Source organism: Mus musculus, chromosome 2, assembly GCF_000001635.26.
Source record: "Mus musculus strain C57BL/6J chromosome 2, GRCm38.p6 C57BL/6J".
NCBI classification, from domain to species: domain Eukaryota; kingdom Metazoa; phylum Chordata; class Mammalia; order Rodentia; family Muridae; genus Mus; species Mus musculus.
Window position 1 is genome coordinate 74,652,834 of NC_000068.7, and position 25,135 is coordinate 74,677,968.

At 48.7% G+C, this 25,135-nt stretch overlaps 3 protein-coding genes and 1 long non-coding RNA gene across 7 annotated transcripts; 3 read left to right on the top strand and 1 right to left on the bottom strand.

Annotated features, from left to right (window-relative positions):
- Positions 1-155: 155 nt before the first annotated feature.
- Positions 156-8,687, bottom strand: Evx2 (even-skipped homeobox 2). Of its 3 annotated transcripts, none has more exons than XM_006498729.4 (4): positions 8,029-8,687; positions 6,160-7,026; positions 4,934-5,214; positions 156-3,502 (listed from the first exon to the last, which is right to left on the bottom strand). In XM_006498729.4, exons 2-4 carry the CDS (start codon positions 6,584-6,586, stop codon positions 2,783-2,785), a joined length of 1,428 nt encoding a protein of 475 aa, XP_006498792.1. In that variant the 5' UTR covers positions 6,587-7,026; positions 8,029-8,687; the 3' UTR covers positions 156-2,782. The 3 variants fall into 3 exon arrangements, with proteins under 3 accessions (XP_006498792.1, XP_006498791.1, NP_031993.1); XM_006498728.4 differs by having other exon boundaries at positions 6,160-7,370; NM_007967.3 differs by lacking the exon at positions 8,029-8,687 and having other exon boundaries at positions 158-3,502; positions 6,160-6,724.
- Positions 8,688-8,717: 30 nt separating this feature from the next.
- Positions 8,718-14,058, top strand: Gm31790. 2 transcript variants are annotated; one of them, XR_374673.2, is made up of 3 exons: positions 8,718-11,817; positions 11,992-12,193; positions 13,655-14,058. It is a non-coding gene; the product is annotated as a predicted gene, 31790 (long non-coding RNA). The 2 variants fall into 2 exon arrangements; XR_374674.2 differs by having other exon boundaries at positions 8,718-11,098.
- Positions 14,059-15,391: 1,333 nt separating this feature from the next.
- On the top strand, positions 15,392-18,770 carry Hoxd13 (homeobox D13). The gene is made up of 2 exons (NM_008275.4): positions 15,392-16,245; positions 17,053-18,770. The coding sequence occupies exons 1-2, from the start codon at positions 15,477-15,479 to the stop codon at positions 17,301-17,303; spliced, it is 1,020 nt and encodes a 339-aa protein (NP_032301.2). The 5' UTR covers positions 15,392-15,476; the 3' UTR covers positions 17,304-18,770.
- Positions 18,771-22,179: 3,409 nt separating this feature from the next.
- Hoxd12 (homeobox D12) lies at positions 22,180-24,872 on the top strand. Its single transcript, NM_008274.3, has 2 exons — positions 22,180-22,821; positions 22,981-24,872. Exons 1-2 carry the CDS (start codon positions 22,254-22,256, stop codon positions 23,217-23,219), a joined length of 807 nt encoding a protein of 268 aa, NP_032300.2. The 5' UTR covers positions 22,180-22,253; the 3' UTR covers positions 23,220-24,872.
- The last annotated feature ends 263 nt before the right edge of the window (positions 24,873-25,135 follow it).

The window sequence follows — 25,135 nt, forward strand, 5'->3', positions numbered from 1 at the left end:
AAAATAATGATTAGAATGAATTAATCCGTCTGATATGTGTATTATATGGATTTAAATATGTTGTTTTAAGAGATTTTCATAACCCTGGATGCCACAGTTAAAAACAAACACCAGCATGCACCGTTTTGCAATCTCTTAAACAAATAAAATTGCTCTCTGATTTAAATAACATTTATTTTACATGAGCAAACACAATAAATAACGTAATATACAAAGCTTTATAATTATTGCACATTTGTAAAATATCTTACAGTGAGTTCATACAGCCAGCAATATTTAAAGCACAAAGACTTTATTTACAGATTTATTTTATTATACTAGCCAGATCCAATGGACCTAACATAAGATGAATTTATGTTCATTTCACCAGCCAGCGTTCTCATCAATCATATATATTTGGGAGGGGGATGTAAACATTATTGCCTAAAGTACCTTATATACATCTGATAGCTGATCATAACAAAGAGCTTTAACAATCTAGAAAGGTAAAGCTGATAAAGGATACCATATTTTGGTTTATTTTATTTAGTCTTAAATTATATATTAATATTTTTAATGTAAACTTAGTGAATATGAGCTGGTATAATCATTCTTTTTACATAAGTAGTCTTATCTCTTTAGAAAAAAAGTTGAGTTTTAGATCATTGTTATTTCCTTGGAAAGTTCTTTAATATTTTATGGGAATATCATAATAAATCACAAGAGTTTTTAAATACTGCTTCCCCTTGAAATCTTTTTCACTTGATAAAAATAATTTTCCTGGAAAAATTAATTATTTCAACATATAGTGAAAAAAATCTATCCTCAGGAAGTGAAAATTTAAAATCCAGTGTCTTTAAAATAACAACAACAAAAAAAATGCTAGGAAACGAATTTGAAATAAATCACAGAAAACGTGCCAATGTGTATCTATGGATGTGTGTACCTCTTATATATGTATTTAAGAGCACGGATATATATATGCATATACATAGATATACATATATATACACATACACACGCAGGTTGCATACACACATATACCCACTTTGCTGGGCCTAAGCATGCAAGTTATTTTAGGGTTTCAACTCTTCAGAAAATCTCATTATGTGAGGAGCGAAGTGGCTCAGCGGGGAGCATTATGGAAATATCTGGGCTTGATTTAATGAGGCTGTTCACATTGGTGGAATATCAACTTAACAGAGAAAAGTCTACCCAGGGCGTCCAAGTTACCAAAATGAAAATTGGCCATTGAGATGATAAGAACGTGGCTTTTTTTCTGCGAAATCACTTCAGGTAACAGAGATAACATTAAATAACGTACATTCTATGCACCAAGAACAATGTTTTATGTACCGAGTCTCTTATCCGTCTCTCCTAATGACTTCCCTTAGCGGGTTGTTAGTACTTGACAGCAGGTCTCCGTGCAGGGAACTTTTCTCCAATTCCACATTCAAAGGAGGTCCATCAGAGAGCATGATTGGCAATTTTCGTCATAATCTGCACATTATTAGCATCAAAATTGACGTGGCAGTTAACACTGGTGGGTTTTGATGTACCTTTCTTCAAGTTCAAGGAAACCCCCCCTGTAGCCAGGGTTGGCAGAGCAGGTCTCAGCAACCCAGCGGTGGCTTTGCAGAGAAGAAGGCAATAGACATGCGTGAGAAATACACCAAGAACCATTTTACCCGAGGAAAAGGAAAACAAGGAAAGAAAGGGTCCAGAGGAATACAGAGTTCCAACTCATAAAAGTGTCTAAGGAAATTTTTAGGATGATATCATATACCGAGAGATTCAAGTACTTTCCAGATCGAGTGGAACTCGAAGATTGGAAAACTGAGATGAAATTGCCTCTCCACAAACTACAATGTCAGTTTGACCCTCACCTCCTCTCTGTTTCCCTTTCCTTCAGTCCTGGCTATGGCAACCTCTATATCCGTTACGTTTTACACAAAATATGCAAGGGGAAAAAAGGAAAAATAAATAAAACCTTCCATTTCCTAAGCACGGTAACCAAAGACTAAAAGAACTAACTGTAGTGAACCAGAGAGAAGGAAGCGCGATTGGCACCCTTTCCCACCTGGGTCCTAACAGAACAGACCACTGCAGCCCTGCGCGCTGTCAAAAGTGTCTACCACGCATTCCCTGTCTGCCTTGTGGCTTCTCACAGTTCCACCCTCCTGCTCCCCTTGGACAAAGGCCCCTAGTAAGCTGAAACTGAGAAAATCTGCCTTTTCCTTCTCCCCCTCATTCAAAGACAAGAAAAAGAGCAGCAGCATGAATCTGGGGGCTTTAAGAGGGGTGATGTTGCCTCACCCAAGTACTAACGCCCACAGTTCTCTCACTTTGTCACGGCACCCCCATTGCTTCTGGCCACCCCCACCCCCAGGGTAACTCGGCCCCGAGGCTGATCAGCCACAACTGGACACCTGGATCCGTCTGACTGGCCCGTGTGTGTGTGTGTGTGGGGGGGGGGGGTTGTCTTCTGGAGACCCGGGACTCCAGACAGGTGGAAAGCGGGGCCTGCAAAGCGGGAACCACGTTTAGAAGGCGTAGGGTTGGGAGTGGGCGTGGGGAGAGGGGAGCTAGGTTGGAGATACAAAAATAGAGATCATTTGGGGGGACCCCGCCAGGCTTTCACGCCCGCCCCTTCCCTCCTCCCCCAACCCCCCAACTCGGGCAGGTTTCTTTCGCCCTCCCGGACCCCCCGGGGCGCCCCCTAGCGGCAGCAGGAGCCGAGGGCCAAGCGGGGCCCGACGGGGCGCACGCCGAGAGGCTGGCGCGGCCCCTGGCGGCGGCGTAGTTATCTGGTGAGCGGCGCCTCGTCCCTCTGGTCCGGCGGGCTGACGGCGGTCTTGCTGAGCACCGCGGCGGAATAGGGCAAGAAGCCGCTCTCGGAGCGCGGCGCCGCGGCGCTGCAGCCAAAGTCCGAGCCACCCGCCGTCCCGGCTCCCCCGCCGCCGCCACCGCCGCTGCCACCGCCGCCCCGGGAGCCCAGCGCTGCCGCTGCAGCGGCGGCCGCCGCCGCTGCAGACTGGCTGCTGTGACAACTGAGGCACGAGCAGGGCGCCGAGCTACCGCTGGGGGGCGCCCCAGCCGCCGCCGCCGAGGAGGCTGCCGCCGCTGCAGCCGCCGCTGCTGCAGCAGCCGACGCCGCGCTGTTCAACCCCGCGGCGGCGGCTGGCGCCTGGTAGAGCCCCGGGTGGCGGAAGCTGCAGAGCAGTTCCGGCCGCGAATAAGGATGTGAAAGCGCACGGAAGGTGTCCAGAGGACGGATGGATGTGGCGAAGGGCGAGGATGCTGCCGCCGCCGCTCCCGAGGCTGCGGCCGCTGCTGCAGCCGCGGTGACGCCCACGTGCGGGTAGTAGTGCAGCGGCACGTGCGAGTGAAAAGGGTAGGGTAGGCTTCCGGTGGCCGCCGCGTGTGTCATCATGTAGGTGTAGAAGCTGGGGTCGGCTGGATGCGGCCACGACATGGCCAGGCGCTGCCGTTTGTCCTTCATGCGCCGGTTCTGGAACCACACCTGCGGGGACAGCCGCACCACCGCCCGGGTTAGGGAGCACTGGGTATTCCCAGTCCCTGTCCAGGGTCTCCAAACCCTTCCCCGGTCCCAGAGTGGCCTGGCCTGCTTCCCTGGCTCTGGGCTTAATCCCTCTGTTCTCCCATACCAGACCGGGTGCACATTAACTTGAGGATCGTCTAGGGCACACCCTCCTCAGCCCTGTCTCCTGCTCCTGAGTTTAGTGAGACTCCTCAGGTTCTGGCTTTCCACTTGCTGCTTTTGTTTTATTGTTTGTTTGGGTTTTTTTTTTTTTTTTTTTGGTTTGGTTTGGTTTGGTTTTCCATCCCAAACCAACCTTTTATCTCCCTCTGTCCAACCACCCACTGGCACCCAGCCTCACTGAACACCGGTCTGTCAATCCCAGGATTTGCACGGGGATTCTGGGCAGCCTTTGAAGAGAGACTATGTAGCAGTTTTTCTGAGAGGAAGCAGCTTCAGGTCTTGAGCCCTCGGAGCTGCAAGGACTAGTTCCCTAGGGGCATGGATCTGATTAGGGTATTGAAGGGATGATTTTGTTGGAATCATTTGCTTTAAATGAATGTCAAAAGCTGTGTGCCCAGAACCTGGAAAGGGAACTTTTCTACCTCCTTCTAACACAGTATCTAATAAAGACATCATTCGTCACAACTCTAAATGAAAGAAAGCCCGATCAAACTGGAGGAAGACTTCCATACTACTCTCTTATTTCATGGAGTGTCTGTCCTCTTTTGCTGGAGAGTCTAACGCTCTGTGAAGTGTTCACCAAGCCTACCTAGTTTCTAGCCATCTGTTCTGGATGCATAATAAAAAAATAATATCCTAAATATATACATAAATGTGTATATACACATATACATAAATATATGCATGTGTATGTATACATATAAAAACAAGGACATTTTCGTTCATTCACGTTGCCCAAGAGAAAAAAATCTTTAGAAAACCACGTTCTCAATCCAATCGATTTTTAAAAATACTGTAACCTTTTCTTCGGGTAGCAACGCTTTATGTGAAAAATACATCTCACATAGATCAGGAACGAATGAAAAGTTGCACCTCGGGTTTGTGCCGGAGAAACAAAAACCAGCCCGCCCTGCCGCTTAGGGTGGAGTAGGACCTTGGGCACAAGTAAGAGGGCACCTGGGCAGCCGTTGGGCAGAACTGGGCAAGGCGAAGGGCCGGGTCTGAAGCACCGACCTTGGGATTCAGGGCTCCTCGGGTGAGCCAGGCCTGTCAACCGATTACAATTCGGCACAGGAGAAGTAAATAAGCCTACTCCTTCGGTGACAAAACCCGGTGGATTTCCACACCGATTTCTCACCACCCAGAAGGGGAAAATATGGGGCGGGCGTGAGACAAATCAACCCAAGCGCCCCGAGGGAGGTCTGAGCGGGCATGCGCTGGAATAGATACCTTGATGGTGGTTTCGGGCAGGTTGAGTGCAGCGGCCAGCTCGCACCGGCGGGGCCGAGACACGTAGTTCTCCCTGTAGAACTCTTTCTCCAGGCGCGCGATCTGTTCGCGGGTGAATGCCGTACGGTATCGCCGCACCTGATCGGCGCCGGAACCGGAGCCAGAGCCGCCCAACGCCGCAGCCCCGCTATTGCCGCCGCCGCCGCCTCCATGCAGACTACCGAGGCCCGAGCCGGAAGCCGACGTCGTGGTGCCCGCGACGGAGCCGCTCTCCGTGTACCCTAGCAAACAAACAGTTCACAGCTCATGAGTAGTTGTAGGGACCGAGAACCCTGAGTTGGGGTTGCTAGCTGGTGGCAAAAGAGGCTTTGAGAAGGAAAGTCGCTGTCAAAATTGATGGGATCTGTCAGGCTTACAAATTGCTGCCGTTAATGAAATCAATGAAGTTTGGGGAGCCCTTCCTAACCAAATAATAGAAACAGAATTTGAAAAGGTTGTTCTTTTTCCAATAATTAGAAAATTACCACTCGGTAGGAAAATTTGCTGGGGAAGAATGCCTACCTTGGAACCAGTTTAAGAAGCTGTGGGTTTGACAGTCTAGGAACCATAGGGCAGCTCTTTATGCGGCTTCCAATCTTTCTTTGACAGCCTTTGGGGTTAAAATATCTTAGGATTTTCAAAGCATTTGCAGCTCAAGCTCAAGCCAGTAAAGGGAAGGAGGCGCCCACTTTTCAAACTCTTTTCTGTCCGCTGACTTAAGCGGTTGAGCAGAGGTGCGAGGCCAGACTCTCTGTCTCAGACTTATCCAGAGGAGTGTCCCCTCTACCCGGCCCTGGGGGCTCCAGAAGCAACTGAGTTCGGAGCTCCTGTCCAGGGCACCCTTCCCAAAAAGCAACTAAGCCACCCGGGCTAGCAGCGCTGTGTCGCCTCGCCCCAGCTCTTACGCCCCAGCTCTTAGATCGGCAAGCGAAACATTTGCTTCGATTCAGGCAGGAGCCTGGGCGCTTGGGCCTGGCTCCCTAGGCTCCACAGGCCCGGGCTGTGCTGGGATGCTCAAAGAACAGAGCCAGAGGGACCAGTTTTTAGTATGCATCCCTCCCCTGCCCCTGCCAGCTCTGTGAAGCACTTTAGTTAAGAGTCAGAGACCCGCTAAGGTGTGGAAAGGGCTGGCCAGGCCCTCGAGAGAGCCCAGAGGATGAGGCTGGAGTCTGCGGGTACCCGGTTACCTTTGGCATTGTTTTCCTTGAGCGGTGCAGCGCCCAGGCCGCTGGGGGAGCGCAGTGCGGAGCAGCCCACCTCCACGTCGCTGCTCATGTCGGCCTCGGCGGCCGCTTCGGAATAATGACTAGGCTTCTTGCGGCTCTCGGTAGCGGAGGCAATTTCGGAGGAGACGGTGCTTTCGCTGCTCGGGTGCTGCAGGTTGAACAAAGTGTCTATTTCGAATTTGCCTTTGGCGGGGAGGTCTCCCAGAGCTCCGTGCAGCGGGGCGGACGGCAGGCGCGGACTGAGGCGAGCCGGGTGCTGCGAATTTTCCAGGGCCTCGAGCACAGCACCGCCAGCTGAATCGGACAAACTGGAGAACCTCTTGCCAGCAGTAGGGCTGTGGAGCCCTCTTTCCATCAGAATCATCTCTTTTCTTATTCTTTCCATCATCTCAGCTTTCTAAAAAATGTCACAGTGGCCTGGCTGTCCCGTCTTAATGATGGGCTGCGCCCAGGGCTGATTCTCATTCAGCCCCAGCAAGCGGCTCTAAATATTATTATCTCTTTTGGAGGGAGGCGGAAAAAATTGTGGGATGCCAGAGCGAGGGAATGACTGGTCAAAATGACCCATACATCCTTCCGAGTCGGAGATGTCATTCATCAAAAAGTAGCGCCCGCTCGTCATTAAGGTACGAATGACGCCGTTCGAATAATCATTTATTGTAACAGGTTTATAAGCAAATAAATACACGCTCCTGTCAGTGGGTAATGAAGGCGACTTCAGAGCAGACAAATAGATCCAGGTAGGAGACGAGAAGACACGAGAAGTGAGGAAGAAGGCTCCGGTCCTTTGCCCGCTCCCAGCCAGTTCTGCTCGCCCGGGGGTTTGGCCTCGGGGGTGAAATTGACAGTCTGATTAATAGAGCACGCCGCGGCGCATTTCCCCCTTCATTTAGGGGCATCATTACGCTCTCAGTTTGCTGGGTTGCCCCTTAGGTCCTAATCATGCAGCGCCTTCCTCATTTCTCCACGAACACAGATACGTGTTAAATAATAGATAATGCTTTGATTTTTCCAGGGTAGATTCTTGAGAAGTTTTTGTTTTGTTTTGTTTTGTTTTGTTTTGCCTTAACATTTACAAGCTGGGGGCGTAAGGGGGGCGGGTAAAGGGGAGGATACAGGAAGAGTTGCGTAAGAAGACCTCGCGCCCACTCCTGTCAGGATTACTTATCTTTCTGTTTTAAGAACCAAATATTAATAATGAGTATTTTATTTAACAAATAGAATTCTGAGTTCTTTCTCTCTCCTTACTTTTTCCTCTCAGTCTTGATTCTCCCCTCCAACACACACACACACACAGAGAGAGAGAGAGAGAGAGAGAGAGAGAGAGAGAGAGAGAGAGAGAGAGAATATATCTTGTAGACTTTTGAAAATGCTTTCTTGCTACGTGGCTGAGGAGGTACACAGGACCCGTGCCGTGCCTCCAAGTGGAAATCATTACATCTTCTCTTATTTTCTACCACTGCTTGCAGGCTAACTTCTGAACTCGAAGACCTTAGATTTTTTGTTTTATAATCCTCTGATGGATAAGCTTCTCACCCTCGCATTCTCCCTTAGGGGAAATAAACTAGACTGGAGGATCTGATAGTAGAAATTGACAGCTAACTTTAAACACAATCATGATTTACCGTACCATAGCTCCCCATCACAGAACCCACTTTTTAAAATTGCCGGCTTTCTCCCACCCTTCTCAAATAGAGGAATTCGTGGTGAAGTAACTGGGTTTTGGGGGTCAAAGTGGAGGGAATGGAATCTCCTGCTGCCTCCCTTCCTTTCCCACTTTGTTCTTCTTCCACTTCTCCATCCTCCCCCTCCTCCACCCTAGGCCCTTACCTGTGGCCCCCGGTGTTCCTGGTGCTGACTGGGGGCACAGAGAGTCTCCAACCAGCCTTGCCTCTTCTCCTTCCCGCCTGAGGCTGGAGGCTGAGCCTCTTGGCGATAACTTTGATAGTCATAATGACGCCGGTGGCAACCATTTTAAGGAAGATCAATCTTCACTCAAATGCGCTCATCTCCTCCCGCGCTTGCGCCCCACCCTGCCCGACTCAGATGCGTCGTGCCAGTTTGCCCGCCTGCTGCCCCAGAAGCAGAGCTTTGTCCGCACTGGCGAGGTCCACGGAAGACAGGGACAGGACACAGTGGTCTAGCGCGTGAGCTTCCGAAGCAGCCTAGAGAGCCTGGCAGTCTTGATGCTGGTTTTGCATCCCGGTCACAGGACTAACTGAGACCCTAACCCGGGCCCCCCTCCTTCCCGCCTTGAGACACACCCAGCATATTGGGGTGTGTTAGGGGGTAAACCTCTGATCTAATTGCCCATCTGTCTGTTGGCGCTTTCTTTTTAACCTTGGACCCGTTGGGGGCGCGTCAAGAATGTAAGGGGAGGTGAGGTGTGAAATATATTTATATACATGTGTATACATATATAGTCAATGCCAAAAGTTTTTCACCTCTTCCCCTTAGCGCCAACTTATTTCTACAGGCAAGCTTGCTGGAAAAAAAAAAAAAAAAAAAAAAAAAAAACAATCCCACCTCTTTAAAGTTGTAAGTGGAAAATTGCATAGGCTCGCAGGCTTAGGAGAATTGTCTGGTGGGCGATGACCTCCATTTGAGAATTTGACCCAGCATCCACCTTTGCCCCTGTCCCAGTGGCTATTCTACCCTAGTGGTCATTCAGTTCCTGGCACTTGCATTGTCCTCAAGCAGGATTTTGGCTACCTCTCTTCGCTAATCACACGTCCAGCTCTGCGGGCGCCCCCAACTGCTTCTCAGCCAGGACGCCCAGCTCCACCGGTCCAGGCAGTCTGGGCCCCAGTGTCTCTGGGAGGATCCTGCTACCTAATCCTTCTCTACCCAAGGGACTAGAAGAGAATCTTTGGTCTAGGCTAGGCTCCATGGGGGGCCAAGACCCTGGCAGCAAGTGGTCGCTCAGCCTGGGCGGAAATCCGCCGATGCCTTTATTGCTGTCATTTGGCGCCCCCATCTGTTTTCCTCGCGGTTTCAGCAGCTGTGAGCTGCTTTTCTGTCGCAGAAACCTCAGTGGCCTAGGAAGATTTCTTACCTTCTTCTACGACCCACCGCCTCTGGTTCCAAAAGCTGGCCAAGTACGACTCCACTCTACTGAAAATGAAAAAAAAATCATTTCTCCGCGACACCTTCATTCATTAGTGGTTTTGAAACTACCTTGCACCTTTTAAGTAACACTGATACTGCATTTCCAGGATGTCTATTGCCCCACATATACTTGTGATCTTGTCAGGGAAACTACCTCAATGAAAAACATCCATAACTTTTCACTGCCCTTAGCAGAGGATAGCATTTCACAGTGACTATTCCATTTGAATAGTTAATGTTCCTTTAGAACATTACCTATTACTAGTAATAATATTGACTAATTTGTATAACTCATTTAGTATACAATTACAAGTGGCTTTTTACATAGATCTACCTTCTGAAGACCAGAGAACCCCTGGGGAATTGCCCCGCCCCTTTAAGGAAACCTCCTACACAGAGAGCTTTGGTAATTGTTCATGGTTTATACTTATCTCCAATAATGGATGTCATGGGGGGTTGAAAGTTTTGCATAACCGCTTTTTTTTTTCTTCATGTTACCTGTCTTATTTAAAGGCAGGCCTACCTCAAAAACATTACACCAGTGGAGGAGAGAGAGAGAGAGAGAGAGAGAGAGAGAGTTACATTTGTTGAAAAAATAGTCATTTCATATCCTTTCCAGAAAGGAGAGGATGAAATTAGAAATGGACCCAGTTTTCAGTTTCTGATATCTTCAAAGTACCATCACCAAGAACAAGAACACTCAGACAAAAATCTAACCCAAACCCCATGCCTTCAAAGGGCATCTTCCACCTATGCGAAGGGCATGCCAAATTTTTAAGATTGGGAGTGAGGTGACATACAGGAAAAAATTTCTCTGTATTACCCAAAAAGAACAGTTTTGCTGGCAAGAATGATGTAAACAAAGCAAGGGCATTTTCTTTTCCTCCTTTTCTTTTTCTCCTTCCTTCCTTTCTTCCTTCCTTCCTTCCTTCCTTCCTTCCTTTCTTTCTTTCTTTCTTTCTTTCTTTCTTTCTTTCTTTCTCCTGGGGTGGGGTTAGACTGCCAAACTAAGTATTTGTTTCTTGTAAACAGTGAACATTTGACCTGTGACTTCAGGTTAAAACTTGTTCTAGACTTGCAGAGGGATGGGTCAAGAGTAAAGCCCCGTCGAGCAGCAACAGGGCCACGGGATGCGGTGGTCTCACCCAGCTCTGGGCTTCCCGGTGGAAGATGCCAGCCACCCGTTCTCAACCCGAAGTAAGTCTCAAGCTCGCTGGAGAACTTATGGGAGTGCAGATGTTGTGAACGGGCAGTAAACACCTGCAGAGTCTGAGCTGCGGGCAGGGCATGTTTTCTTTAGGCTAAGTGTGGTCTTCAGGACCAGGTTTCGATTTATAAGAGAGGGTGAGGGTTGGACTAACCAAGCCAGTCTTCTAGGCTTCCTACTCTCATTTCTCCTCAGGCAAGCCTCTAGCTTTCTGCCTCGCCTGGGTCAGCTCATTTAATTTAGTTTTCCTTCTCCCCTCCACCTTCAACTCCAAGTTACCCTAGAATGGTTGTAAGTGAGGGAATTGGTGGCTACTTTCTTCCTGGACCCCGAGGCTAATCAGATTTGCCAACTGCCAGGAGTTTAATGTACCCTCAGATCAGACCCAAGAACTTGCAGGGACATCTAGCGCCAAGCGCGGGGAACTGCGGTCGCCTTTCAGGGATCCGGAGCATACCACTGGCATCCTTTGCCAGTCTCTCAACTCCTTCTACATTTTTAGGCATTTTCCTACCCTTCACCCGCTTTGCTTCGCTGCTATGCATAATGTGGCTTGCCCGTGGAGAATGTGAATTATTTGAAATGGTAATAAGCTTCTATTTGACTCATAGAATAAGCATTTAGCAAGTTAGAAAAGTTGTTTCAAAATGTCAGACAAAATAGCAAATTGCAATCTTTGCTTCTATTTAGGAAGAAAGAAAGAAGTTATTCGGTCCTTAAGCCCTGGCCCTACCTTCTAGAGCTCTCTAGAAAAGCTCAGCATTTCTCTGGAAGGGAAGACCCTGCCTGTTTCCTACAGTCCACAGTTGGAGGTGGTCTCTTCATCTCAAATAGGGCCCTGCTGCCCAGTGGGAGGCAAACTCAGGATTTTTTTTTTAAGTCACCTGGTATTTAGAGGGGCGGGGGGTGTTTGTTGTTGCCTGAGATTTTCATTAAATATAGGCTAATTTTGTTGCTAAACCCAAAAGGATTCCACCTTTTAGATTTAGAAAATGCCCCAAACACAGGACATCTGGCTGTTGCTAGAACCTGCCTTATACACAAAATGTTGTGATTCTCTTGGGGTTTGCTTCATATTTTGTTTGCTCTGTTTTTTTTTTTCTCAGCCTGAGTGAAGTTGATTATTAGCTGGAGAGGAAAAATTAGCTCCAGAGCTGGCAGACAGACATGGTCAGGAACAAAAACCAGCCAGTTCTTCTCAACTTAAGACCCTGCTTCTAAACTGAGACGTTTTCTACTGAATCATTGGTTTCTCAAAAGTTAATTAAAAGGGTGTTCTGTATTTCCTGGTTGTGGTCATCAAGGTAAATACTTTCAAAGGCATCTCCCACAACCCTTTTCTGGCAGGATCCTGCCATCCTGGTTGTAATCGTCATCAATTGTGTTGTTAATTGAGCTCATTGCTGTCTTGGTAAACAGGACACTTCAATAAGTCTAAGTCATAGCCTGTATCCATTCATTTTTCCATCCCCAAACAGATGTACAAATTGTGAGATCTACAAGAAAGAACAGAGGCTATGTCTGTCTCCAGCACAGATTCAATACTCAGTGGGGCGCTTGAGGAAGGAAAGAAGAAAGAGAAGCAAATGGAGAGACGTGGAAGGGGATTGGGGCAGCAAAGGACATCATGGCCTTTCACCCAAATCAGGAAATGTAGCTTTTTTTTTCACAGAACAATAGGTAAGTATTTGGAAATTATTTTCATTGCTAAACTCTTGCTTATCCTTTTGTTAAGATTTCATTGTGATGTGCTGCCACACAAATATAAGGCTCACCCTGTGCTCTTGGACATCTGAAAAAAAAATGGTTATAAGCCTGGCATAGAGGTTCATGCCTGTAATCCCACCCCTTTTGAAAATTTGAGGACAGCCTTGGCTAGAGAGTGGATCTATGTCTCAAAAAAAAAAATTGAAGGAAAAAAATAGATTACAATTAAATTTCAGCTTGAATACAGTTTGGACACAAGATATCCAAGCTAAACGAAAACATTTCTTCTTATTTAACTGCAGCATCCTCTCTATACCTGCCTACCCACCCCGTAAACTACCAACACCCTAATTTTACCTCATAATCAGCCTCAGCAGTCTGGCTCAACAGCAGTGACTTCCCTGGGATCCTGGGATTTGGAGTTCTACCTGTGGGCCCTTTCAGAGACCTTTTTCTAGTATAACCTACTTCTGCATATCTAAACTTAATTTTTGTTGAAGTCACAGACAAGCTGGTGATAGAAAATGATAAAATTCATTATTCAAAACTTTCTTTATTTCTGAATAACCTTTGAAATTGGCAGAGAAACCCTAAGTTCTACAAGGGCACCACAGAGCGTTATAGGGAAGAAGACTATATCAAGAAGTTTTAGCCTAAGCATTAACTCCTATATTCTCCCAGCCAAGCACAACTTATTTTCTTGTGTGGTAATTTAAGCAAAGGTTGAGACTTTAGTTTCAAAATGTGACAATTTTTGTTTTAACTTTATTTTCTTCGATTTAAAAATACAATGCTTATCAAATGTATTAGTCAGATTTTTAAAAAATGGTACTGAAGCCCAAAGAACACAAAACTACTAAATTATTGAGTTTTAGGAGACTGAGGTGTGTTGGTTCTGGCTATTTCTGTTTAATTTGTTTTTAAAAACGTTTCAGTAAATGTTTAAAGCCATAGGGGTGCGGTGGGGGAGTATCAATGGCTCCCAAGTTGTTCTTTCTCTGTGAGTAACAAGAAAGGAAACAAGGAGAAAATACAACATCTCATTGTTACTCTTTTTCAAAAGCTCAGAAATACTACTACCTGGCTCTTCAAATGCAATCCAGCTTCCATTCTAACTTTTGTCCTTTCTCAAGCAATCAAAATTATCGCGATCAACAAATTACTACCCATCACAATGCTGCAAAAACCTGGAGAGACCCTCCGGGTTTGAATTTGACCATGACCAGGTCTAGGATTTTTAAAAGTTATACAAATTCTCTTAGTTTCCAGTACCTCTCATAACCTACACCCCCATCCCCTTATTTGAGCCTTTTATGGTTACTGTGGTTTTTGTGTCAACACTCTAATGCCATCAGCCCACCCTGTGATGCCAGACCAGACCAGGCCCAGAAGGACCTTGCTCACTCCTTTTCTTCTTTTCTTCTTCTTTCTCAGAGCTTATTTTCAGAAGGCAGTGACGCTGAGTGACAAGCTGGACTTAGTATTGCACGTTTAGGGGAGTGATTTTCTTAAAAGATAAACTGGTCTGAAGGTTGATAGTACAGCATCAAACTGGCCCACTTTGAGGCTCACGCACCCACCCAGCACTCTTGACTAACCAAGTCTAAAATAGCTCTCAGGAGACCGACCTAGATTCAAATCAGAGCTCACAAGGACGACCCATAAGTTGTTAAGACTCTGTGAGAGGAGGTGGAAATACAGAGCGATTAGAGCCACCCTACCTAACTCTATCTGGTATTAGCTCCTCCGGTACTCACAACTAGAGCCTACTCTGTCCCTATGAAGTTCTATGAACTCGGACTGCGCCTGTCACCAGTCCGGACTTTACTTGGTGGTGGTGGGGGGGGGGGGGGCGGACAGAGAGAGAGAGAAGAAGAAGAAGAAGAAGAAGAAGAAGAAGAAGAAGAAGAAGAAGAAGAAGAAGAAGAAAAGAGAAGAGAAGAGAAGAGAAAAGAAAAGAAAAGAAAAGAAAAGAAAAGAAAAGAAAAGAAAAGAAAAGAAAAGAAAAGAAAAGAAAAGAAAAGAAAAGAGACGAGAAGAGAAGAAAGGACACCCCCTTGACTTGACACACTCAATTCCCTGCTGTTGGCAGCCTGGAAAAGGAAGCGAAACAAAGGTCCCTGGGAAAGTGAAGTTTTCAATTAATTGGTGTGAGTAACGGGCGGGGGTGGGTGGTGGCTGCAAAAAGCTAGAGGCCGGTATGCTGTGGGCGAGGCGCAGAAGATTCGTGGCACTCTATTGAGTGGCTTTCTCCTCCCGCGCTGGTACGGAGTCTTTTGGGCTGGGCAGGAGGAGGCCAAGCTGAAGCTAAGGCCAGCCTGGCAAAGTGACTGCCGGCTGGCCAAGAGCAGAGACGTGAACCGAACATCTGTGGACTTCCTAGTTGCGCCGATTGTCAGGCTTGCGGCTTCGAGATGAATTCTAAGTCTCTGATGCTGCCCCAAGACTGTTTCGTGAGTATTTTTGTGGGCCGATGGTGCTGTATAGGAAGGATCTACTCCGACTGATGTCCTATGTGTGGAATACTTTTACCCGTTCGTTAGGTATGTTCAAGGTAGGATGAGCTGTCTCGAATTTGGGGTGACGCGGTAGACTAAGGAAAGATGAGCAACAGGTTTTTAAAAATAGAATTGCTCTGTTTTCTCGTCATTCTGCTCATCTCTGTCCTTCATCCTCACTTTGGTGTGCAGCTCGAGGAGCCAAAGAGCAGTGGCAAAAACAACGGTTGCGGAGATGAAGCGCAGGCCTCGGCGCCCGCCTCGCAGACAGGCCCGAGATGGGCCGTCGCGCAATCAGGGGGTGGCTGCAAAGTCAACTCCTGGGTCTGGGGGAGGGCGGGGATGCGAGGTGGGCCTCCCAAAGGGCTGAAGAGGGGTGGGGACCGGGTGGGTGGGTCCAGCCGGACCTGGGCTGGGAGCCAGGCTCTCCCGCGCCCCCACCCCCACGTGTCCCGGCGCAGCCAATGGCAGGGTCCCCGGCCGGCGCCCTCGGGGCGGGAGACGGCCCCCTGACCGTCCCAGGCCCCCTCCCAACCTGAACTTCGTTTTTATAAACGTCCCGCGATGAGCTAACCTGTTGGAGGGCGGGCGGGCGGGCGGGCGGGCAGGAGGCGGGAGGCTCGCGGAGGGAGAGAGGACGGGAGGGAAAGGGCGGGAGCGAGCGCGCCGCGGAACACAGCGAGGAGGGAGGAGGCGCAGCGCGCCATGGTGTCCTGCGCGGGGCCGAGGCCGGGGCCCGGGCCGGGCCAGGCCGGGCCATGAGCCGCTCGGGGACTTGGGACATGGATGGGCTGCGGGCGGACGGCGGGGCCGCTGGGGCGGCACCGGCCTCCTCCTCCTCCTCCGTAGCAGCGCCTGGCCAGTGTCGCGGCTTCCTGTCGGCGCCGGTGTTCGCGGGGACACATTCCGGACGCGCGGCGGCGGCGGCCGCAGCAGCGGCGGCGGCAGCGGCGGCAGCATCCAGCTTCGCTTACCCAGGGACCTCTGAGCGCACAGGCTCTTCGTCGTCGTCGTCATCCTCGGCTGTGATCGCCACTCGCCCCGAGGCTCCTGTGGCCAAAGAGTGTCCCGCGCCAGCGGCCGCCGCGACCGCTGCAGCACCGCCGGGCGCTCCCGCGCTGGGCTATGGCTACCACTTCGGCAACGGTTACTACAGCTGCCGCATGTCGCACGGCGTAGGCTTACAGCAGAACGCTCTCAAGTCGTCCCCGCACGCTTCTCTCGGAGGTTTCCCGGTGGAGAAGTACATGGACGTGTCGGGCCTGGCGAGCAGCAGCGTACCGACCAACGAGGTGCCCGCAAGAGCCAAGGAAGTGTCCTTCTACCAGGGCTACACAAGTCCCTATCAGCACGTGCCTGGCTACATCGACATGGTGTCCACTTTTGGATCCGGGGAACCTCGGCACGAGGCATACATCTCCATGGAGGGCTACCAGTCCTGGACGCTAGCCAACGGGTGGAACAGCCAGGTGTACTGTGCCAAGGATCAGCCACAGGGGTCCCATTTTTGGAAATCATCCTTTCCAGGTAGGAGCAACGAAAAAAGGGGAGGGAGAAAAAAGAAAAGCCCCTATTTGGGAGTGGTTACTTATATTCCAGGCCTGACCAGGTATAATCCACTAGAAAAATTTGTTTAGTCTCTGTGATCTCTGACTTTCCCAATTAAAAGCGCCTCTGCTATGTTTTCCTTCCCGTGAAGCACAAGTGCTTTTTATCCACTAAAGTTCAAGATCTTTCGTTACCTTTGCTGCTTCCCCCTTCCTCTCCCTCCCTCCCTCTTTCCCCTTTCCCTAACCCCATCCCCCTCCCTTCCTCACTCCCCTGACTAAAGAGGTTTCTGAAAGGTGCCAGAGTTGGGTCCCCGTGTTTTCAAGTGGGGTTCCAATGACCACTGAAGCTTCTTAGAGCCCATAAACTCCCAAACACAGTAGAAGAGATTAAAGCTTGAGTAAAAGATCTGAAGTGTGTGTGTGTGTGTGTGTGTGTGTGTGTGTGTTTGAATGTATGCAACTGGCAATTGCAGAAACTGTCCTTATGAGCTTCCCCCAATAACCAGACCATAAAATCACAGGCTTGTTAAAATGCCGGTTTGAAAAACCATGATGATCCATCAAATTAGCCTTTGTCTCAAAGTGCAAATAGTCTTTCTTTAATACTGTGTAAATAATATGTCTGTGTAAATAATAATAAAGTATAAACAATCTCATTTTCTTTATTCCCTCCCTTCCCCCGCCCAGTACTAACAAATAACAAACGCACTCACATTAACACAACTCAAAGCTTAGGTGTTCCAAGTATCCAGGCTAATGTTTCCCCTGCTGTTGTTTATGCTAGGAGATGTGGCTTTAAACCAGCCGGACATGTGCGTCTACCGACGGGGAAGGAAGAAAAGGGTGCCTTACACCAAACTGCAGCTCAAAGAACTGGAGAATGAGTATGCCATTAACAAGTTCATTAACAAGGACAAGCGGCGGCGGATCTCAGCTGCCACGAACCTTTCGGAGAGACAAGTAACCATTTGGTTTCAGAATCGAAGGGTGAAGGACAAGAAAATCGTCTCCAAGCTCAAAGACACTGTCTCCTGATGTGGGCCAGGTTGGCCACAGACAGTTTAAATGCGTTCAGTTGTCTCCAAAAAAATACCTTTGAAAAGACTTGAAAATGTATTTAATTTCCCTCCCCCTTCCCTGCCTAGAAAGGCAAGCATTGTGAATCCTTTTCCCCCCTCTCTATCTCTCTCTCTCTCTCTTGACCTTTATCTGGTTCTAAAACTTTTTGCTGCCCAATCCGACTTTGTAATTCTATTTCTTACTTGCTTATTATTGGTTTTGTTCTTGTCTAGGTTTGTTTTTATAATTTTTAAACATTGTTTCTCCCTCCAGGCCAGTATGAGGAAAAAAAAACTTGAAGTATTTTTTTCAATAATCCCCCCAAATGAATTTCAGAAGTGCCCTTGTATTTAGGGGTTTATTTTTTTAACAGGATTTTATATGTGTTTCCAGCACTGATTATGCTTATAATCCATTAGGCCAGAATCGTTTTTTTTAGCCTTTCATACCCTGTGATTGTGTAATTGAATCATTAGCTCTCAGAAGTTTCCCCAAGGCAAGTGGAAACAGCTCTTAGGCATTAGGTGATTTAGGACCGCTGGGAGAGTCTGAAACTTGGAGGTTGAAGGCACGTGATGACTTTAAAAGCAGCTACCTTATTAATATTGAAATTAAGACAATCACCCTTATCTTTGGCAGTCTCCTTTGCTGTTTTGTGTGGTTTTAACATGTCTTGTAGCTGTGATTTTTGAACCTGAAAACAGCATTCCTAGTGGATGCCTTTATTTCTCCAACTCTACATGCAGCTATTAAAATACTTACACTTGGCAGAGTGACTGGAGATAGTATAAATTCATCCCGTTCCTTGGGTCTGTGGGAATGGAGCTAAGGCCATCTCCTCAATCCTTGGAAAGAGACTCAGCCAATGTGGCCATGGGTGGGAACTTCTGTCCAGAGCTCAGTGAAGAAGTTAATTGTCTGAATGCATGGGCCTCTCAGAGCTTTAAAATATCTAACACATTTTTTAAATATGGAGCTCTAAGGACCAAGAGGGAAAAAGAAACTTCTGAAAGTGATGAACTACTTTCAAAAATGTTGCGTATTTATGGGACTGAAAGATTATTTTTGTAGATACAGTGTGTGTGAGCAGTGCTTCGAGCATTTAAAAATCACATTTTACTCCTAGGGAGATATAAATAAAAAGAACTCTCTTGTCTCCACTGAGTCTTCATCCATTTGTGTTTTTCAAGCTTGTGCTGCCTCTAGAAGCTGTTTTTATTTATTATAAAACTTTGCTCTCCTCGACATCTGTAGATGAAGGAAACAACACCAGTTCTGGTCTCTGAAACCTCCATGTTCTGTTCTCCATTTCTGTCCACCTCCTTCTAACACAAATAGTGATGTTTAAAATGAGGATATCATCTGTGATGTCTAAAATCATCATTTTAAAACCAGACCAACTCATTAAAAATCAATAAATTTTATTTCTTTCAATATTATCAATTTATTTGACATTTTTTTATTTATTAATCAATGGGTGCCTGGGTAGAGAAAAACTCACTGGAACATTTGGGGCCTACAGAGGGTCCATTGTAAATATCTTCGCTAGGAAGTTCTTGAAATTAGAGAAAGCCACATCCATATTTGGCAATCAATAAAGAAACGCTTCAAGCATCCCGTGTGGTATGCAGTAATTGACAACTGAAACTGCTATTATATACCCTAGCAACTAAACACAAGTTTTAGGAATCAGGAACTTTTTTTTCCTGATTCAGTCCTCTTTGCCACTCAGGGAAACGGGCCACAGAGAAAGTGGGGCTCCTTGTAGCCACTACTATAATCTAGTGCAAGCTAACTTCCTGATGTGCAAGTTAGTTGAACAGACTTCTAAAAGCTTACACAACTGTAATCTCTCCTGGTAGGAGGGCTTCTTGAGGGCTCTAGGAGAAACACAGGGCCTTCGAGTTGGTAATTACTTTCGTTTTCTCTGGTCCAGCTTGTCTTGTTTCACATCTTACTGCCAACTACAGAGGCCAACTTCGTTATTAGAGGGTGGGTGGGGAGGGTACAGGCAGAGAGAGAGAAATACAGATGCAGAATGCGGTTCAATTTATGAAGGATAAACCCCTGGAAAGGGAAGCACATCACCCTTCAGTCACTTAGGGAAAGACCTCTGTCTTAATACCTTAGCTATTTTGTACACAAGACATGTTGGGGGGCGGACAACCAACCAGCCAGCCAAACAAACAAACAAAAAAGTGGCCTTAGTTCCCCCCCCCAACCACCGTTCTCTCGGTCCCCTCGTTTCTTTTTCTTTCTTTTCTTTCTTTTCCTTCCTCCCCCCCCTTCCTTCCCTCCCCCCCCTCTCTGTAGGTTCTAGTCTCCAAGGCCACACTTCATCTCACAGGTCCATTTCTCAGGTTTCCTATATTGGATAGAGGGAATTGCCTCGAGGTTTTTCCTTTCATCTGCAGGTCGCACGTCAGTTTCGCTGAGCCTAAGAGAAATGGGGTTTGCTGAAGATTAAAACTGCGCTCAAATGCTCTCTGGTGGTATTTGGATTGATGGCTAAATGAGGAACAGATGAAGGCTTTGTTATTTATATGTGTGCCTTTTATATTCGGGATTGCGGGAGGAGGAGAGCTGGGGGTAAGTGGCTGAGGCCCTGGAAGTGAGGCCCGCGGGGAGCCCGGAAGGCCGAGGAAGTTCGGGGAAAGGCTTTGCCTTCAGTTAGATCTAGGCTGAGAGACGCTCAGAAATTTGGCACGGTATTAGCGATTGGGGTAGGAACCAAGATCCCAAGATCGGCAGATTGACTCATGATTCAAGAGGTGAAAAAGACGTTAGGACAGAGGCGAAAGGTCAAACAATAACACGCGGCCACAGGCTTCCTTGCATCAGGTCCCTTGGCTCCGCTGTCTGGGTCAGTTGCTACAACCTCTGGCTTTCGGAGACTGTCCGTAGCTCCTTGGCAGCGGGCCGTGACCGCGAGCACTGGCGACCCCAAGCCCGCCCCACCGCCCTTCACTGTTGATCTTGACCGTGCGGCGGCGCCTCGTCAGGCGTGGAGCACGCTCGCCATCTCCTGGGCGTTTGGCGACATTGGCAGAGCTTGCCATTCTGCTCCTCAGCTCCCCCCCCCCCCCAGCCCCCAACATCCCAGACAAGCCTCCCTTCCTCCTCCCACCTTCCCTCATGGTCTCCAGCCTTCAGCATCAGCCACCAGCTTTCTCAAAAAGAACTTTGCCTACCAGACCTTGAAAGTTATAGACTTGGAGGAATGAAGTGGGTCGATTAAGGGGGGGAAAAAACCTGGAAAAAAAATCTAGCTGTCCTTTTCATTCCTGATTCACACTTATGTATTTGGTCCTGAGAAGCAAACATAATTATAAGGCAGCCATAGTCTAAGGATGCACCCTTAGGCCTGTAACTACCTAGGAATCTCTGTGCAGGAGGCAGGGGCTCTGAGAGTGCTGGAACTATTAGAACTGAAAATTCAGGCCAGAGGATGCTCCAGTAGAAAGGAGAGAATTCTTCAAAATGAAAGCTATCGAATACCTAATCTAAGGCTTCTAAAAACCGACTTAAAACTTCTGCCTCCTCCCACCTACCAGAAAAGAAAGTATGGAGTCCCAATTCCTGAAAAGGAGGAAACTCTAGTAATGCCCCAGGATCCTTAGACTTCCCCCACCCCCACCCTCCTCCCGCCCCAGAGCTGGAGGAAGAGGACGATTGCGTCCTGAGAGCCGCCCAATTGGTCGCCGTAACTCACACAATAAAGTCCCAGCGAGGTGGTCAGCCTTGCCCTCCGGCGGCGCCTGTGTGGTCTCCTTGCCAGAGCTGGGGGCCTAACCAGTTCCAGCTTGGCTCATGGACCATGGGTCCTGCTTTAGGCTAGCGCGGGCTCCCACAACACAGTCTCTTGAGGAGAAAAGCCTTATTCCCTCTGGACCATCCAGAAGGCCCTGCCTCAGGGGTTAAGCACACTTACTACACACACGGAGCGTTGCCTGTTTTGCCCAGACAGTGAACCCGCAGCGGCCCGCGTGCCTGGAGGCACCGACAAAAGAGACTCAGCTAGCTGATTGTTCCTGTGCGACTGTGCCTCCTCAGCCAGGTGGCTCGGACTTTTCTGCCCCTCCAACTCTCAGTTGGACGGCTAGGAGCTTGGCTAGTAGGGAATAGTCACCAAGATGACCCCAGGAGAGAAAAGAAATGTAATTTTTCACAAGATTGGCTCCTCGGACTGCGGAATTGCCTGAGGGGACTGGATAACAACGCTATGAGCACAGTTCCTGGGAACAAATGTCAGGAACAGCGTGAAGATTCCTTAGGTACCACACTTGAGCAGTTTGTGCCGCCTTTCACCTTTGTTTGGTCAACCTCTTGTATTGTCTGTGACCTGGGGCTACAGGGTCAAGTGAATGGGTCCTTGCTGCCAAGTGCCTTTGGCAGAGACCACTTTAGAGGCCCTTTCTATAAAAAAGGATTGGTTGCTCAGATCCAGGAGCAGTCCGTGCCACTGCCAGCTCTTCTCCAGTCAAGCCCAGGTACCCTTATTGGAAAACGTCTGAATTGCAACTTAAAGTTTGTAGACGCAAAGCCCGGCCCAGGCAGCCTGCGAAATAAGGGCTGGGAAGACTAACCCAGAGCAGGAAAACTCCCAAGAGACACTTGGGCAAAGGCACCCTCATCCCAATGTCACCGGCTCCTGAAAGAGGTCTGGAAACTTTCAAGGGCTTCGCCCTCCCTCAACAGGCTTTGGCTCTGCTAGCAGCCTCGTCCTTCGCCGTCGAACATTGAGTGTTATCATAATACCCTGAAAGGGGGTGGGGGTGGGGACGGGTCGGGGGATGTAGGCGGTGCTGAAATGACCGGCTTTGAAGAACCTGCAGGCAAAGTTTTGTCCAATCCTCTGAGCCCGTCCTCCTATTCCGGGTTGTAACTAAATACTGTTGCGAGCACAGCCGAGGCCCTTTGTTGGAGATGTGTGAGCGCAGTCTCTACAGAGCTGGCTATGTGGGCTCGCTTCTGAATTTACAGTCACCGGACTCTTTCTACTTTTCCAACCTGAGAGCCAATGGCAGCCAGTTGGCCGCGCTTCCCCCCATCTCATACCCTCGCAGCGCGCTGCCCTGGGCTACTACGCCCGCCTCATGCACCCCTGCGCAGCCTGCCACCGCCTCTGCCTTTGGAGGCTTCTCTCAGCCTTACTTGACCGGCTCTGGGCCAATTGGCCTGCAGTCTCCAGGCGCCAAGGACGGACCCGAAGACCAGGTCAAGTTCTATACGCCTGATGCGCCCACCGCATCTGAGGAACGCAGCCGGACTAGGCCGCCCTTCGCCCCCGAGTCTAGTCTGGTTCATTCGGCTCTCAAAGGCACCAAGTATGACTACGCGGGTGTGGGCCGGACCGCTCCAGGCTCTGCGACCCTGCTCCAGGGGGCCCCCTGTGCCTCCAGCTTCAAGGAAGACACCAAAGGCCCGCTCAACTTGAACATGGCAGTGCAAGTGGCCGGGGTGGCCTCTTGCCTGCGATCTTCACTGCCCGACGGTAAACAGTGCCCATGCTCCCCCAAGCCAGTTTAGGCAGGGACGGGAGGTGGGGTGTCAGGGACAGTTGGACAGGGAGGAGACCCGCCAGCAGTGGTGAACGTCTGTGGGGCGGGCAGTTGATCTGAGCGAGCTGACATGGGTCGGGGCTCTGTTGCAGGCCTGCCGTGGGGGGCGGCCCCGGGGAGGGCCCGCAAGAAGAGGAAACCCTACACAAAGCAGCAGATTGCGGAGCTGGAGAACGAATTCCTGGTCAATGAATTCATCAACCGGCAGAAGCGTAAGGAATTGTCTAACAGGCTGAACCTCAGCGACCAGCAGGTCAAAATCTGGTTCCAGAACCGGCGTATGAAGAAGAAGCGGGTAGTGCAGCGCGAGCAAGCACTGGCCCTCTATTAGCTGCCCACGGGGGCCTGAGGCCTTGCCAAGCCTGCCCTTTTGGACCAAGGCCTGGCTGTGGAGGAGGTGTTGGGGCTGCAGATTTCCCTCCCACTCCTCTGGTCCTGGGCGCCCTTCGGCTCAGTCTGTAGCTGAGGAACCAGGAGGAGATTTGGAGATGAGGCCAGTGGAGCCCCCTTCGCTTTCAGCTCTCTTTGGGACCCTCCTGAGAGGTGTTTGGGAATTGCAATCTAACACTGGCTTTAAACATTCAGCATGGTGTCTGGGGGTCACCTGTCCTTGTCTATGATGTTTACATCCGGGGCTCACTATTGAAACACTGTATGAGGGTTTGTTTTTTCCGGTTTTCAACGTGTTCTTTTTCTTTTTCTTTCTCTATCCAGCTCTTTCTGCATGAAACAGGAGCCTAGCTAGAGCTCCGGGTATAAGTGCAGGTAGAAAGGCCCTGAGACCCCGCTGCAGTGCAAGGGGCTGGGGATAACTCTAGCCCCTTCGCAGCAGAAGCCCTTTGTGACAAAGCTGGGCTCTCCACTCTGCAGGAAGGAAAGGGCCTGATTCCACAACCCCCATCTGCCCTGAATGATTTGGGAGGACAAAAGCTACCCTAGACCTTCAGACTTGTGGGGGGGGGGGGAGGAAAGGATACCCTGGAACCTCAGCGCTTCAAAGGTTCTCCTGCTGAGTAAAACAGGCTGGAAGATCTCCTTCTCAGAGACAGGGAGAGAAACTGGGACTCCAAAACAAAGTATGGTCTCTAGACTGTCATAATTCCCCTGCTCCAGCCTCACCTATCCCTGAGCCAAGGCCAAGCACTCTGTAACTAGATCCCCAGAACTGAGCTATGGGTGAGGGGAGCTGCTGGCCTGTTTTGAGGCTTGGCTGCACAGGGAAGAAAGAAGAGTAAGCGAGGCGGAGGAGGATCTGCACTCTGTAACCACGACTCTCCTCTTGAATGAATGAAGTTATCCATATGTCTGTCTTTCTTGAATTTCCTTAATGTATCACCACAGGAAGAGACCCCCCCCCCAAAAAAAATGCCTCCTTGAGGAGTCTGAAGGGTGGGAGAAGAAACCTCTCAGATTCTCAGACTGTAGTTGCTGCTCTTGAAGGACAGAAAACCAGCACTTCTTCCCCATCCTCTCCACCACCCACCAACTCCATCAGAACTTAGCTAGGGTGTCTCTTCTCAGAGACTGGTGGTCAGCTCTTGTAAAGCTTTTAAGGCCCCAAGCCCTGCCAGGTTTACCTTGAGAAACCTAGGTTTTCTGAATTGTGAATGAAGTTGCTCTACGCCTGTTATAGAATCTGTCCAGCCTCATTCCCAGTGAATTCAACTCCGCCTTCCCCTACAATCTTTGCCTCTTCTTTTGAGCTTTAAGCCCCACCCCCAACCTTTAGCAAGATGCACAACATCCCAAAGGCTCATGATTCCTTCCCCAAGTCCAATGGCTTTCCTTTAGAGAAGGTCTCCAGGAACTGGACCTCGAAGGGCATCTCACAAGGACCTTTGAGCCTCGCCCCAACTGACCTCGGTTGGTGTGTTAAATATTATTTCCTGTGCTAACAGTTGCCGTTTATGTTTTGTTTTGATTTTGTAAAATAACACTTCCCTGTATATATTAGCTTCATAGTGAAAATAAATATCCAGATCCCAGACAAGTTGTTAGGGGGCTGATGCTCATTTTTAAAAGATGCCTTAAATTCTTTTGTAATCTTTTTCAGGCTCTCAAATTCGTTTTTTTGTTTTTCTCCACTTGAGGTTTCAACTCTGGCCTTTGCTGTTCATTAAATGAGAAAATGGCTTCCCAGACAGTCAGGAAACAGCTATATATTTTTTAAAAGAATTATAGACAGAATATGTGTGAAATATTCAAAGGGGGAGTCCTTGGGCAGATGTGGTTGTATCTCAAACACAA